Here is a 17,586-nt window from a genome sequence, read left to right on the forward strand (position 1 = left end):
GCAGGGGCAGTTGGGAAACAGAACTGTCATGGATACAGCTCTGAGCCCTCATCGCCATAGCATCCATGGCTGTCGCCATAGTGAGGGCATCATCCTGGCAGCCAGCAGAAGGTTGTCTGCTCTCTGGCCTAAGAGGGTGGATGGTCAAAGTGAGGACACACACTCACACACCCTTGGAGACACAAAGTCAATGGTCGCCTCTCGGTGTAAAGCGATGACTTGGCGGCCCTGTAGGGTTATCACTTATTCGCACTCTCAATTGTATACACACACACACAGGCACACATATACAAACACACATAAGCAGAGGCCTGCCTTTAGCCCTGTCCCATCCTAGGGCAAAGTCACAAACTGGCTCCCCTATCTGTTCCCCTACTGGTCGTCTTTGAGACACACCCTTGGGCCTGACACACACATCATGACTGACCCACTGCTGCCCCTAAGGAAATCTAACATTGGAAGAGATGGATACACACTTTGATACCTCATTACAGCCTTCTGGCTCACACAGCCTTTATCTAAATTAAAAACAGCTCATCAGATCAGTCAGTAAAGCAGAGGGGCAATAATATCACCAACTAATCTGATACACAGGACAAAAAGTTGGAGTGAAGGGGGGAGGGGATGGAACGAGGCAGGGCGAGTGAGCACAGACAGACAGAATTTGTTTTAAAAAAAAAGATTTCTGGCTAAATGCAAAGACATACAAATTCTTAATATGTGAAGTCCTGCTAAATCAAAAAAATATGTACAAAATTGCATAATGTGTGGCCTTTTTTCAAAGTTATAGATCCCTCACCCTTGGTCTTACCCTTTGTTAATGATTTCTCGTGATCGTCATTCCCTTGCAGATATCTCCCGAAATTGGTCGGATGCTTCAAAAGTGTCACTGCACGACTGAGGCTGAGACACGCCCAATTTGCATAAAAAGGTATGATGATTTGCATTGGAATCTCCACTGGTTTGTTCATAAAACTCCCTCAATTATTCATGGCTGCATCTGAATTACCAGTTGCACTAGCTATGATGGCATACCAACCAGCCATCACCAACCAGCTTGTACCATAAAACACAGATGTTAACTCTTACTGGAGTTGATGCTCACATTCCTAATTTGCAGACAGACATCCAGGTCATGGTTCTGTATGAGAGTTGCTGACATTCACAAATGAGTTGGAAATAACATACAGCAGGCATATTTTGTTTTACAATCAAAAAGTTATGTATTATTCATATACAGTACATATTGTCACACCATAATGGGTCTATCTGTCACTTCCTTTGTCCACAACTCAGTACTTGTTCAGGATACTAAGACTGAACTCGATTAACTGCCTAAGAAGGAGCTGTGATGTCACATATTACTAGCCCAAAATATACTCATACAAAACACACACACACATACACACAAACACACACACACACAAGTTTCTCTGTCCCGGCTGCTCAAACAGCTTGGGTCCATTGTTCAGTCAGCTGCAAAGCTTGACCTCAGGGAGACAAATTGAGGGACGCACCATCTCCCTATCTCAAACAGACATACACACAAGCATGCACACACACACACACACACACAAGAACACACACGCACATACACACACACGTCGGGTCTGAAGACGATGACATTTTTCACAGAGAAAAGCGTCCAAATGGCAGGTGTCAGGGGCCGTCAGTCTCTAGCAAGGCGCTAGAAGGCAGGCAGGCACACGCACACACACATAAACTCCAACTGCCAGTGTGAGGCACGTCTGAAAAGAGCAAAGCCTCACAGACACTCATGTCAATCTGGTAGCAGGAAAGGCCCGCACTTGTGCCACGCACAAACACATGCGCACCAGCATGCACACATACACACCCCAAACACGCACATGGCGTGTCACACAGACTCATCACACATGTTTGTCACACGCAGGACCATCGCAGGGAACACTGGCAGCCTAGAGGAGGATGGCATGGAGGGAGGGTGGGTGTAAGGGGAAGAAGAAAGGACAGAGGCTGACCACCAGTGAGGCATGGCAGGAGGAACGAGGGGGCTGTGGGTGATATGGATGAGGCTGGCAGATATTCACTGAACACCACCTGCGAATGCCGAAGGTCCTTAGCCCGACACCACTTCGACTACCAATGACGAGCTACACACACAAGCAAAAAGACACTGTCATAATACAAAGGTCTAATACAACAAATCAAGTGTGTTGTACAGATTGTAAAGCCCCTTGAGGAAAATTTATGATTTGAGATATTGGAGTATATAAATGAAATTGACTTTTCAATTTTAAATTACCTGTCTAAAAGCTGGTTATGCTGGTAATAAACCAAGCTATAAATCTCCGGTAACTCCTGGAGGGTTGGAAGGAAGGAAAAATCAAAAGCAGGAAAGATAAAGAAGGAAGAAAGAGCAAATAAGAAAAAAGTATTGAAGGAAAGTACAGAACGAAGACACAGATGTCACAGCCATTTCATGCCCTTTGGAGTAAACATTGCAGCTTATCGGTAGGTGAAATTAAGGAAGAAGAAGCACATAATAGAGATGGGCTAAAGAACAGATTTCACAGCTTCCTTGGAGCAATAATTCAAAGAAGAAGTGCATTACACTGCTCTCTACCTTCTGTATCCACTTCCCTCACCCATCATCAGTTAACAAGTCATCCTGTGTAACGTTCAGTCTGTAATCTAAATCAAATTCTATTAAATTACACTCATCTTGAGGGATGTCCAAACCCTCTTCCATTGCTCTTATTCTTCATATCTCTGGTTCTTCTGTGGTAGAGACACTAATGATTTGACTAAAGGACAGCTCTGAGTGTTCCCATTCTTCCCTCGCCCATTATAACCTTCCATCCAGCACTCTCCTGTCACCCACCTGTCTATGAATACCTTGTTACTTCAGACATACACTTAATATTTTATGATCGAAAAAGTAGTCTAACAGAGGCTTGAAAAGACAACAGACATATATCCACCACCTCATCTATTTTAATCGCCTCTTCCAACTCAACAAACGAATGATTATCTAAGTATGTTAGTATGGTTGCACACTAATTTGTAAAGGTCCTCTGTCTCATATGTTTTGCTCAAATAAGATTAAACATTTCTATATTTTTGAAGGAGCTGTATTTTAGCACAATTTGCCTTTACAATTCTCATTTCCTAAATTTTTTTACATGTTATAATTTCCAAAGTTTTCCTGTTGCAAGTCTAAGACATAACCTTTTCATGCACCCATGGGTTCATTTTCCTCCTCTCAAATGATGATACACCCCATAGCCAGGCTGGGGCCATTCCATGCCTCTAAATCCATCTGTCCCCCTGCACCTCCTTCTATCCAACCTTCAAACCTTCGGTAAGGCCCGAGTGCCTGGATCTCACTCAGTCATCACTGGTCCTGCCACTGTATGTTCATCACTCACTCAGCCTGGCCCTGGGAGCATGCCTGGACACAGGACATGGTAGGGGATACACACACCCGCACCCACACACAGTCATAAATACAGTCTACACCACTGTCCTCCAGGTCCATCAGCTAGCCAGTAATAATGATCTCATCCCACCAGGAGTTGGCTGGAGGGCAAGACGGTCAAGGACTTATTGTAAGAATAGCTGTGTGTCAATGCAGGCATATACTGTTGGCTATCTGAGTGTTTCCTGCTGTAACTGCTTGTACTGCTCTCGGACAACTCCAAGTATGAACTAGTCAAGGAGAGAATGATGACACTGCTACTCGAGAGACAGATGGCCTGCTACTCTTATCAGCTACAGAAAACAACATCAGACAAAGACATAGCTACATGTAGAACATAAGGCTAAATAAACTGTCAGTGCAGCAGATTAAACTATAGCAAAAATCATCACGTGTGTGTGTGTGTGTGTGTGTGTGTGTGTGCGTGCGTGCGTGCGTATGTATCATCACCATTGCCCAAAGTTCTCCCTAACCTTACCCCACATATTCTTGCCCTCTGATATCATTAACATCAGCTTGTTCCAGTCAAGCACTGCCAACTTGTCATTCTTCATGCACATAGCCCCAAACACACACATTAAAATATTCAAATGTATAACAGTTCAATCACATCACTGTGAAAGCAAACACAGTTTAAGTTTAGTTGAACAATCTACAGTTGCCATCACTCACCTCAGACAAAGAACATTAAAGTAAAAAATAAAGCGTGATGACATGTGAGCAGGTTTGCTTAGTACAGTATAGCAGTTGGCAAAGGTTGTCAACAGCATACAAAACAGTTTGTATAATTTTGGAAAGATTCAGGCTCAATGCTATGTGTAGGGCGATTCATGGAGATGGCAGTAAAGCAATAGGATGACTCATCTCTGTGTGCTACAATTTGTAAGATCTTCTCAAAAGTACAGCAGTTATGTCTTGAGTGTCAATGGATCAGGACTCACAGTGGTTGGTGTGTGTGTGTGTGTGTGTGTGTGTGTGTGTGTGTGTGTGGTGTGTGCCTATCAACTCCTCTCACAAAAATCGAGAAACACCAGCTGACGAGGGTGACACGGACCACTGCGCGTCACACTGCAAACCACACACACACTCCCACGCAGACATCTGTCCGGTTGGTGCTGAGTACTCTTATGAGTTTTGACAAAGCCTGCATGCTCTACCAGTCAGTGCTAAAGCACAATGACAGACAAGGTCATGCTGCACTGGAACCAGAAAGAAAGAGACACACACACACACACACACACACACACACAGACACACACAGACACACAGACACACAGACACACACAGACACACAGACACACACAGACACACACAGACACACACACACACACCAGTGGGCAATGTGCTAGCCATGAGCAGGTCTTAATGACAATAAGCAGTAAGCAATAATCACACCACGTGTGTGTTACTTAACACAAGCTCCCATCAATATATATTAATGTTTAAGCCACCTCCAACCAAAAGAAGAATTTACCTCAGTCAGAAATGAGGAGTTTAAACTAATGTGTCACAAACTGACATCCAGTAGGAGGCCTTTAAATTATTGGAGCACAGCTGTATGACAAATAACCTCATGTGCATTCAGTGGGGGCCATCACAGGCACAGACAAACCTTGTCAGCTAAATAATACCTCATGCTGTATAATGTCCTGCAGGATGCAGGTCATTCATAGAGGCATTGTTCAGGCTTAATCATGTACTGTTACTTTGCTGTAAATCTAATGGGGGATGAAGAGTCAAATCTGGTGATTTAATCCTCACTTAGCAAAGACAACAGTGAAGGGAGATAAAAGACTATTACATCTGATCCATTTGAAAAGCTGTCACACTTTATGCTCAGGGTACACTCACCTTTCTAAAAGTAAATGTGTTATATGTCCTTATGTGAGATGCAGTAAACAACGTTCTTCCCTGGAGAAGGTCATGTAAAATGTTTTGATTATATTACTCTCTATTATGGTAGTCTTGTTTGACTGACAAGAATCAAATCAAATTCTACACTAGGTGTACACTGTATACTTTTTTCGAATTTTCAATAACAAAAAAATCAGGAATAATATTTATTTACGAAACAGAGCTGATTCAATTAAGTGGTCAGGACAGCCAAGTTCACTGAATATCTTCATCATTATACAAAACCAACAAAATAAAACTTGAGGAAAAATAATGAACCTGAGCCTGTGATATAATGATCAATATATCAAAATCCAAGACAAGCACCCACATCCTAGGCAATTTCCACAGTGGATCATTTAACCCGCTTAATTAAAAAGGCCACTATGATGATAGTGGTAACCTGCCAAACTTTTAATGAGGTCATATGCTTGTTATTAAAGATAAACACTCTAAAGTGAACTATCATTTCAGTGTGAGATAACACTTACACCGATAACAGTGTAACAGCATGCTGACCCGCACGACATCTTACTGCCAACAGAATGTGATTAAATAAAGATATAATTTGAATTCTACCATTTTTTCAATCATGACAATACAGCGTCACAACGTTTTAGGGATCAGGTTTGTACATTTATCAATTGAAGGAATGTTTTCTTTGCTAAGATGCTAAAGCAAGGAGTTACCATGGAATAGTTTGGATAAATAATTATAACACATGGTCCATTTACTAGCTTTTTCTGAAGCTTTCAACAGCATCTCACTTTATCAGCAAATGGAGTTGATGACAACCATGAGATAAACCCTAAACACACTGGAGCAAGTGAAGCTCTGATTGAATTGCAGAAAATCATGCAAAAAATTGTGCAAATTGTGTGTTTTGTTTTGTTTTTTAATCTCTTTTGCTCCACACAGAGCTTTGGGCTCATTATGCTTGATGCAATAGTGCTCGTATGGACAAGTGGTTTAATTGTTGCCTAATGCAGCCTTAATATCTAACAATGTGTCTGTTCTTTTACCAAAGAAATCTGCAATATATATTGTATTTATACTCGCATTGACAGAGACCTGGATAAATTATTTAGCTGGACACACGCTGACTGGCCTTTAATTCACAGTCGCACCCATCCCTCCACCTAAATGACACTACTTAAACATGCACACAAAGGCACATAGATGTGTGCCCTTGTTTTGACTGTCTTTAGAAAAGGCCACACTACAAATTATGGAAGAGGTGACTCAGTGAGTGCAATGAGTCCACTCAAACAGGACTGAGGCACTGAAAACTGCGTACACACACACACCACACACACAACACTCACCACACACACCACACACACCACACACACCACACACACCACGCACACCACGCACACCACGCACACAAGCAAGGATGTCCCGCAGGCTGCCATTTCTGGCTGTCATTCCAGCTGAGCACTGAGGCAGAAGGACTGAGAGAGGGAGAGAGACAGAGACAGGCGGGTGGAGAAGAGAGGGTGGAGGCACAATGAAGGCTCACAGGGAGACAGGAAGCAGATGGTGCAAATGACGCTGAGGTCCTTAATGAACTACTGCACTGTCAAGGCAGAGAGAAGAGAAGAGGCCATATAATACATCTTACAGTATTTCTGCCAATAACAATAAAAAAAAACTTTCAAAGCTGGCAATGTCACATTTTAATGGGTGACTCCAACTAACAAAGTAATGATGTCTGGTTAAATGAAATTAAACAATGAAGACAAAATATAATTTCTTGCTCTCACTTTATATTTCACACGCATTTGTGTGGATATTTGCTTTTGAGCCAAAATACATCTTTCCAAATGCACAGCTGCTTCCAGTGGCTAAGGATGACAAAAAAAAGAGCAGAAAAACAAGGGGAGCCAAGAAACACTGACGGTAAGGTAGCAACGGAAAGAGTCAGAGACTCTGTAAATACACTGAAACAGACAGGACAGCATTCAGCTCAGGAATAGTTCGTCTGTGCAGTGTGGGGTCGGTGGTTTTCCACCTCCACGACTGAGCCAGCTTCCTACACAAGGACTGCCTGAAAGACTTTCTACACCTGTCGATCAAAAACTGTTTGATCCTACTTCTGCCGAAAACAATGCTCAGACATATAGAAACACACACAAAGTATACCAGAAACTGGGTCAATTAATTATACTGGAGACATTCACAGCAAGCACTCAGACCCCTTGCTGTTCCTGATGCTACATAACTATTCTCAGTCATTGCCATCATCCTTGTTGCCGTGGTAATGAGTTTTCCCTAATGGCAGGTCAGGGTCAGCCGTGGGTCAGTCAGCAGGGGAGTAAGACCCTCATAGTCGGCAACAACTGTCTCTCCTTCAGGCCAGTTATCTTTCCCTGCCCTCCCATCATCATGTATCAAGAGATATTTTGGTCAGAATTAGCACATTAGAAAGCAGCATTCACACAGATATCTTTAAGGAGTCATTGCTAATTCTACTACATCCTTAAGGAAGGCAAAGAATCATTACCACCTCCAAAGCTGTTGTTATATATTGACACAATGTCTGAGAGAGAGAATTTCTGTATCTGGATTAACTAATATTTGGGATGTTAATGATTAATCTATGACTGATTAACACCGCTACAAATTTCACGCAATCAGGAACATACGAACCAATATGTCGGCTGTACTGTTCCCACATCCCTGGGATACCTCTTTCATTTGTGCAGGTAGGATAACTGCAGCATGCATACAGTGAGAGTGATGATAAGAGAGGCATAAAAAGATGAGATGTCAGTGTGTTTATCTATTTAATGACCCTAATACCTACTTAATATATCTGTGTTGCAAAAAACCCACATGTCACTAGTTTAAATAAAACTTACTTAAAGCAAAAACATGTATGTTAGATTTTATTAGCTTTAAACAATTATTCAATAACTGATTAGAATGTGGGTTACAAATTATTCAGGACAGTGCTTAAAATTGACACCTCTAAATTGCAAAACAATATTCGTTTTTCACCAAACACTGACAAAAGGACACTGTTATATTTGTATACTAGCTACTATGGCCTTACAATGGAGCTTAAATTTAACTTGTGCTGAGAAATTTGAGGTTAATCCCACCCAAGTATCATATATATCCCACATGTGTGTCATACTGGCATGCAAAGTGAGCCCATACTCCAGAGTCTCATATTTCAAACAGATATGTTGGGGAGAACCACACCTCAGAGGTACGACTGGGAGTCGTTACTGAAAGACGTGTGGACAATGTGTGCACATTGATTTGATCAAGCTTTCACAAAGGGAATGTCTGAAGAGGACAGAAGATGGAAATGAAGACAGTGGCGAGGACTGAGAGAGAGAACCGAGAAGGAGTGTGAAGATAGGAATAAAGATGAGGGTTGAGAGAGGAGGAGGACAGAGAAGAGAGAAGAGCGGCGTGTGTGTCCATTTCAATACAGACACAGATTCAGCTCTAACAGCTTCGTATGTTTCTGAGCCTACATCAACCACGGTCCAAAGAAACCAAAGTGAGGCATTAGACCAGAAGACTTCAGGGCGATATCATCTAGATAACAACAACCATACTTCAATGGTCAAAATAACATTTCTCTGCTCTTCAAAAGTTCATGCACTCACAAAAGCCTTTATTCCACAAACCATATTAAGGCAAAGGCAGACCATTTACACATGTGTTACGTGCTGCTCAAAATAGTTAATCATATCAGGTGATATAGGACATTCAGCCAACACCACATCAAACAGAAAAACAACATTCTTATGTGTTGTGAAAAGCACGAATGTCATTAGCTCCAGTAAAAGAATGAACAAGAGAGACATTATATCAAGATGTGAAATTTTGCTGCACTGGAGGCACTCAAGTCTACTCAAAAGGAAAAAATGTCTGTCATGAAAATAATCAAGTGGAAGTTAACTTAATAAACTCCTCACTTTGACTGTTTCTGTTCTTGCAAATAGACAGAAAATGGAACTTCAGAGAAAAATGTGGGCAATTATACCAAAGGTATGACCTCTGGTGTGCATGTGCGCATGAACTCAAAGATACTGAGACAACTCTCATACGCAGACACACACACATTCACGCACAGCTCAGAATCATTCTAGGCTGTGGTCCCAATGCTAACCTCAAGTCAACAAACACACATGGAACTCAGCAAAAAGCGAAAGAGACGGAGCAGGGAGGCCAGTGGTTATTATCCTTGGACAGAGGTTCTGCACTGTTGTATTCTGAAGTGTGGACTGGGCCTGGTTACAGACACAACGTGGACCGCGAAATGTCTCTTTAATTGGATCGAAGTGAAACAAAGTCCAGATGGCTTTAATAGACAATATTCGCTTGAGGGACACATTCCAATTTGTCTTTCTCCACATCTGTGTCCGGCTCTCTCTCGCTCCCACACATTTTCCCTCTGTCCTTTACGCTTTCACATTGCTAACCCTTTTTATTCACCCATCCTTTCCTCTCCACACACTTAACTTTTCTACAGACAGTAATTTCTTATTCATCATAATCATTCCTGACCTCACTGACATCCCCTTTCATCCCACTGTCTCCCCCATCCTTACATACCTCTCTCCCACTCTTTTATTAAAGCAGACTGAACCCTGGCATTGACTCTTTACAAATGACACTCAAGAATATTTCATTGAAAATTTATTCTAAAAGGTTCTGAATATTTAAGTCTTGAAATGTGCTTGAGGAGTTCTTCAGAAAGTGGAAAACATGAACATTGTGGTTTGTTTTACTGAAATATACAAAATGTACTGTGGAATACAAATTACTGTCAACACATAATACATAATATGAGAATCAAATTATGTATTAACTCTTGAGACATAACAGATAATGTCAGAATCACTCAGACCCAAACTATGCTATGAAGGTCAGCCCTCTGGACAGTAGGGTTCATCCATCCATACAGCCATTTTCAAACTTATTTCTATTCAGGGTCACGGGTTACTGGAGCCTGTTCTAGTATGCACTGGATGAAAGGCCTTACCAGTAGGACACGTCCAGGGGGTAACAATAGTGCCTCGAGATGAGGTCAGCGAAGAAGGATTCAGTCTCACGACATGCTGTCCCGTTGCCAATGACAACCCTTGTACAGCTAGTATGGACAAGAGGAAGAGAGGGACAAAGAGGATTAGGAAATCAACGAGAAACGTTTAAAAACGAGGTGCAATTCACAATTCACTTTCCCTGTGTATAATTCAGTGATGCATCAGAAGACAGGCAGGATGATTTTTTCGCACAGAGGTATAACTGCTGTTGCATAAATGTAGACAGGGCACAAACATCATGTACTAATGCTACATTTTCTGATGCTGTATTCGACTCAACTGAAAAATTATACGTACTTAAACACTATTTAGACAAAAGCAGCAGTACCTGTATTTGATCATAAGGTGGCACAGTTTTTCTGCTTCTCTATGCCTGTCCGAATTATGCAGGTACACAATATCAGTATGGAGAATCTGACCTGAGAGCAGAGAGATGAAGACAAACAGAAGGAGAGAAAATAGAATGTTGCTGATGTAATGTTTTGATAAGAGGAGGCTCAACAGACTAAACCATATACTATCAGCTAAAGTCTCTCCACTGTATGCTGTCTGATGATGCAGCAATGCCCTAAACATGAAAACACACATATGCATGCACACTCGTAATCCAACCATCAGGGTCATGTCAACTGCCATCTAGTCTCTGAATGTGCAAACCGAAAAACAGGTCTAGTGGTGCTACATGGAACTCTCTCAGACAGAATATTCAGCTTCATTGCTCCTTAATCAAGTAGTCTGTGTAACATAATGAAGAGATGCATGGCACTTCAATATTTCTATACTAGGTCTGAACCATCAACAGAGAGTGTGTGTAGAAAATATAAGCCATAAACCATGAACTTGCGGTGGCACTTAAGTTGGGTAGCTGTGGCTCACTTTATTTGTATAGCACTTTTCAAGCTACAGATGACAAATATAAAAACAAAACACAAGAACTGCAACACACAAGCACAAATTAAAAGACTATATAAAAGTAATATACAAAATAAATTATCAAAAAAATAAAACAAGTAAAATTATCAAGGTAACCTTAAAATCTGGCTGTTTTATTACAAATAAAGTAAAAGTTGACAGGTGAAAAGGCGGTAAAAAATGTGTCTTAAGACAGGATAAAGTGAATATTGGCTGTGTACACATGAGTCTAGTGCACTATGTTGTCACTTACTAGTGGGGGAGAGAATTGCCAGCTTACAGCCATGTCTAAAACCAGGATCCACCCCCATGATGACACAGCCTCTGACTGGACACGCCAACAGGCGCTGCCGGAGGTTCCGCACAAACATGGCGATCGACTCCTTCTCTGCTGTACTTGTCAGCTTAGTCCTAAAGAGAGAGAAAGCAAGAGAGAGACAGAGAGAGAGAGGAAGATGGAAAGATGGGCCGAGGGGTGGGGGAACAAAAAGAGTGCAGGGAGATGTAGAGGTCAGTTGAATGGTGAGGGTAAAAAGAAAATAAAGAGAAGGAAAGAGCGAGGTGAGAGATGGGGAAAGAAGAGGGAGCAGGGATTCAGTGTAAATGAAAAAAAAGCCCTGAGAGCATATGCAAGTATTAACAGTCACACTTAAAATACCTGTAACTCCTGGTGAGAAAAGGCAGAATAAGCCTTTTATAAGAGTCCTCTACTGCATTCCTGATGACTGCATTAAGCTCCTCTCTTGCAAACGTCCTTGGCCTCCACCTGCATTAAAATAGTGGGGGGGTTCTATGGGTCATATACAATCCTGCAAATTGACAGAAGATAATGTGCTGCGCATCTCACACACATTAAAAACACCCAATTTGTGCAAGAAATCGCTTATTCCAAAATTGCACTTTCATCCAGCAGGAGTGTTTCGTTGCACATTTGCTGTTATATTTACAGACCCTTCCTTCAAACAAATACTGATTAAACATAAAGTGCAATTTTATTTCTTTAGCCTTTATCTTAACATGATAAGTTGACTCAGAACAACATTTCTTTTGTATTTCACTTCACAAATGCAATGCTTTTGATATGTTATTGAATTTTTCCCTAATCTAAAATTCAAAAAGATATTGAAGTGTGGCAAGACTAAATGCAGCACAAATTAATGTGACCTAGAACATGTTTTTTAGAATCCACGCTTTTTAAGCTGTACTTTGTAAAAAAAAAAAAACAAATCCATTACAAATTCTTTGGGTTTCTGCTCAACTCATCAATTTTTCAAAATAAAATCTTCTCTAAAGAAACCTTGACCAATGAATGGATCATATAAAGGTGCGGAAACTTCATATTTGTCTTGAAAGCAATTTAATGTTCAATTTTTCCGCTCCAATCAGGTGCCAATTCACTGTAAATCCTTCAATACGAAATATCTAATATATATATATATATATATATATATATATATATATATGCATGTGTGTGCGTTTGTGCGTGCGTGTGCATGGATGTGTGGCTACTTGTTAGTGTGTGTGTAAGGGTGTGTATTGTTGTGCTTCTGACCTGTTGTTGATGCACCACCTGGTGAAGTCACACTTCACCCTGTCAGGAATGTTCACCTTCACTGTCAAAATCTTCAGACTCTCCCCTCGGTTAATAGCCAGGGTCTGCGCTCATACACATGCATACAAGCACACGACACAAAACGTACACACACAAACCATATTTAGCACAATAAAACAAACATTGTGAAAGGCAGCAGCTCAAATTCACACAGTATTATACTCTATAGTTGTTGGTGCTACTTACTAATCAAGTGATTTTTAATACCATTGATATCTATGATTGCATTTGTAGTGTGATAAGTTTGCTTATGCAATTGTAAAACACAGATTTGTTTCATTTTGTTGACAGCAAAACACCGCAGTTGTGTTGCTGGACTTTGACTTGAATTTAAACTACAACATCCCGGTCATTTACACAACCCCAAGCACAAAAATCAAAATCTAAAATCCACATTTGTAGAACATCTGGTTTCTATTCGGCAGCACCTTTGAAATATGGAAAAAAGGAAGCAAATATTCTTGTCATTTGCACAAATAGGGCTAAATGTGGATTAGACAAGGTTGCTGTATATACAAATCATATGGATAAAAAGCATGTGAACCTAAACCTCAAAAGCACAAAAACAAAATCTTTTCACTCTCCACACACATGTGTGTAAAAGTGATGAGCCCAGGAGTGTATCCTGTGGCCAGGCCTGTTGTGTGCTGGTCCCCCCTCAGAGGAACTGCTACATGCTGTTAAGCAAACAGTAGTAAGTGTCTGACCTTTTCAGTGGGGAACCTTTAGCTCGCCACTGAACAGGGCCAAGAAACAAGACGTCAATCTGGAAACCAAGCGGAAGAAGCGAGCTGACAAATGCCACCACTATGCCACCATCAGCACTGAGACCGCAAGGCCTACCCCCCACCCACAGCCACATCCACACACGTGGTGCCACAACCATTACCACTCAGCAGCACCCTCGAACGTGCTGCAATCATACGCAACACACACACAAAAATAAAAACATAAAACACAGCTAATGGCATAGCAGAGGCAAGAATTAATGCAGTGAGATTGCTTGAATTATGATTAAAAGTTAGATTTCTCTTCCGTTGGCATGTTTCTGCCCTGGGCTGCCGCACTGACTGATGAGATTTCTCAAACAATCTCCATCAAAGCACTGAAGTTTAACATGCTGTCGAATGAGGGAGGCTAACACTTTCTGATCCCCCTGAATTCTCAATATACAAAACTACCTTGTTCTTGGGTCGACGTTCGATCTTTTCAATATCATTTTGTGCAATGAAGAATAGCATACGCAAGTCTTTACATGTCATGTATCACATGCTGAATGTGAGGATGAACAAGTATTCTAAAAATAAATATAACATCAACTAAAAATAAGACATGACTTATAAACCAACATTGTCTGATTGCAGAAACTAAAGAACAATGGCACCTAACAATGATCTATTGTTGGTCACCTTAGGTTAACACTGAAAGACAACACAAGACAACAGAAGCTACACAGAAAAATGTGACTCAACACAACTCAATGATGCATGGACAACACATAATTTAAATCATGTTTGTTTTTCTTAAAAAATAAATTAAACATGCAGGTTCTCTTGCTAATGCTTATCTGTCCATTTGTTGTCTGCATGATAAACATACATTTTAAGGCAGCACAGATAAGCACTGCTGCAAATCCACTTACTCCAACCCAAACTTCTGCTTCTTTGCATCCTGTAATTGAAGTTAAAAAAAAAAAAAAAAAAAAAAAAAAACTATCTGTGGTAAATGCAACTACACACCACCACAATTAGAAAAATGTGTGTGTTTCCAACAGTTACACGATCTGCGCCCTTGCCGTTTCCCTCTGCAGCTGGCCACTGTCCTCGCTGATGATAAATAACCTAGTGTCTGTCTGTACGTCTCTCAGTTTCGGCCAGGGTCGGGTCACTAGTGGAAGACAGAGGGTGATCTGAAAGGAAGGGTGATGTGAGACGCAGTGAGAAGCGTGCGTTTGTGTGTTAGATGGGCCACAAGTGACACGTAGCCAAGTACTGGCCAAACTCTGACAAGACCAGACAGAATGTCTTTCCAAGATGCCCCTTCATCCTTCCACCAGCCCCTAAGGGAGGGCAGCCAGCCAACAACTGTCCTCTCTCTAGCTGTCTCCATCTCTCTCTCTCACCCTTTCTTCAGAGGAATACTATCATCAACACATCCATCCATCCGACGTATCAAGGATAAACAAACAGATACACACGTACTGACACACACAGATTCACAGCAGACTTGCCCACTCTATGACCTGCCTGACACACACTGTAGTGTTAAAGAGCATCAGATGTATTTGCATAAATACATTTAATTGTTGAACACATACTCCCTTATATTCTTAAAATAAAAGATAAGATGCACTTGTCAGGGGGTTGAAAAAGTATACAATGTTCTTGATACACAATTAAATTATAACTGTTGAAGCATATGGAATGTAAACTAGATTTTGATTTGACTCTGTACATATCAGTGAGGATCAGTCACCAGACGGGATTACCGGCTACTCGGGGAGAACGCACTACTCCTTCCGTCCCTTGTACACGCTTATTCACTTCATTCCAAAAACAGACACAGCACGGCATGCAGTCTGACTGCCGCATATGCAACAAACTTCAGATCAAGATGAAGACAAAGAGCGAGGAAAAGCATTTCAATTGGAAATTACAGTACTTGAGTTTAAAATTTGGCTTTACCAAATGTTTTATCTACTTATCTCACCTGTAAATTAAATTAGAATAGTTTTAACTATGCTACAACAAATACATACATCTTGGGTAAGTCGCCTTATTCTTGAAATGGAAAAGAGGTGATCATAACAAAAATAGAAAAACTGTGTGTTGTTCCAGATTATTTGGACAATTAACCATATTTTACATTAAGGACAAATTAATTATGCATTGTACTAGTGTACCATGAGAAGTAATACCAAGTTATCACATCCTTTGAGGACCTGTAAACCATTAAGACCGACACAGATGAAGAGTGTTTGTGTGTGACAGTAGGAATAAACTTGTTTTTCTCCACCTGTCCATCAAAAAGAAGTGTTTAATTGATTAAACAGTTCCATTTACCGAAGCTCCTCTGCAGGCAAGCCCCAGACCGGAGCGTTAAACTACCATTTGATCACAACGCAAATCGCATTAAAAATACCCCACTGCACCGTCAACAAATCCGCCCTGGCATACTCAAGAGCGTACCGGCTGCTAATAGCTATAAGGTAAATGCGTACCCTTCGAAGAAGGCCTCAAATCAAATCTGACGGAATTAAATCTGAGCTAAGCATCTCAACTAGATATGTCAAAGCTTTATGCTTTAGGACATACTGAATAGAAGAGATTTCTATACACCAACTTTAGATTTATTTATAAAACTGTTACATAAATCTAGAAGGTCATACATTCCATAACTCTGCATAACATAAAAAATACTTTTTTAGGGATTAAATGATTAGTCGATTCATCAATTACTCAATCTGCAACTATTTCAGTAACCCATTGTTTAATTTTCAATTTCCAAGCAAAAATGATAAACATTCACAGGTTCCAGCTTCTTAATTCTGAGAATTTGCAGCTTTCTTTTGCCTAATGTGATTGTAAAAAGATCTTTGAGTTTTGGATGATTTGTGCCACAAAACAATCTGATGACGTAACCGAATGCATTTTAGAGACAAACAATTAATTAATAAAAAATAATAATTAGCAGATTAATTAAAAACGAGAATTAGTCCCAGCCCCATACTTTTTAATCCCAAAGTGAATTTGAAGCAGACAATGAGCACTGAATGTTCTTACTACTGGCTTTACATAATATATTTGCCTTTGTTGGTCTTAGTCTCCTCAGTTACAAACTTGCCAATACCTCAATTTGAACTTTATTTCCTTTAATATTTTATCTTTTGTAAACTACAAATATTGAGAACGCAATATAATTTTTACTTCATTTTGTCTGCCTCCACAGGGTGTTATTTCCCATCTAGAGGTGAACTTGCATGTTCACTGGACCAACTCTAATATGTTCCTGTCGCTCTCGTCATACAATGCCCCGTCGTTTTCCTTTAACAAACCACCAGAGCTGGAGCTTAATAAAATGTGATAAAGAAAATGGGAAAGTGTGCGCTCACACACATGCCTCCTGTCAAAACAGATCTCCCACCTGCTCCCCCTTCCCGACAACTTGACGGCTAGAAAAGGTTCATTTTAGCCGGAATCTGACAGCTAGCAGGGTCACAGCAGCCTGTGGATTAACGCTCCATGACAAAGGCGAGTCATCGAATTAAAGGCCTCTCATACACTGGAGAGGAGAGGGGAGAAGGGAGGGGTGGAGTTGAACAGAGGGCTGAGGTTTAGTCAGAAAGAGAGGGAGAGAGGCAGATCAAGCAAGGCAAGAGAGATAAGTGACGGACGCACCTCAGCGTCGCTCATCTGTTCATTCTCACCCTACCTTTACCACCCCCACTCTCTTGCCCCTTCCTTGTGTCCACCCGTGGGCCCAGCAGCAGTAGCTGTCACTACAGGAGAGCGCCTGTCAATCAAAGCGTCCTAATCCAATGGCATGTCGGCAGGGGACATGTCACATATGTTAAGAGGAGAGAATGAGGGGACTTGCAGGGTGTGCGCAAGTGTGTGCGCAGGCATTAATGTGTATGTGAT

At 41.0% G+C, this 17,586-nt stretch overlaps 1 protein-coding gene across 1 annotated transcript in view; it reads right to left on the reverse strand.

Moving 5' to 3' along the window:
- srbd1 (S1 RNA binding domain 1) overlaps window positions 1–17,586 on the reverse strand; it is a 54,184-nt gene that overhangs the window by 29,283 nt on the left and 7,315 nt on the right. Inside the window, exons 10-14 of the mRNA XM_041947650.1 lie at window positions 12,887–12,990; window positions 11,993–12,100; window positions 11,588–11,745; window positions 10,751–10,841; window positions 10,362–10,469 (exon numbers count right to left, since the gene is read on the reverse strand). Of these exons, the coding sequence (XP_041803584.1) occupies window positions 10,362–10,469; window positions 10,751–10,841; window positions 11,588–11,745; window positions 11,993–12,100; window positions 12,887–12,990 (569 nt within the window). The remainder of the gene's footprint in view (window positions 1–10,361; window positions 10,470–10,750; window positions 10,842–11,587; window positions 11,746–11,992; window positions 12,101–12,886; window positions 12,991–17,586) is intronic.

The sequence above is a fragment of the Chelmon rostratus genome, chromosome 11, assembly GCF_017976325.1.
Source record: "Chelmon rostratus isolate fCheRos1 chromosome 11, fCheRos1.pri, whole genome shotgun sequence".
Taxonomy (NCBI): domain Eukaryota; kingdom Metazoa; phylum Chordata; class Actinopteri; order Chaetodontiformes; family Chaetodontidae; genus Chelmon; species Chelmon rostratus.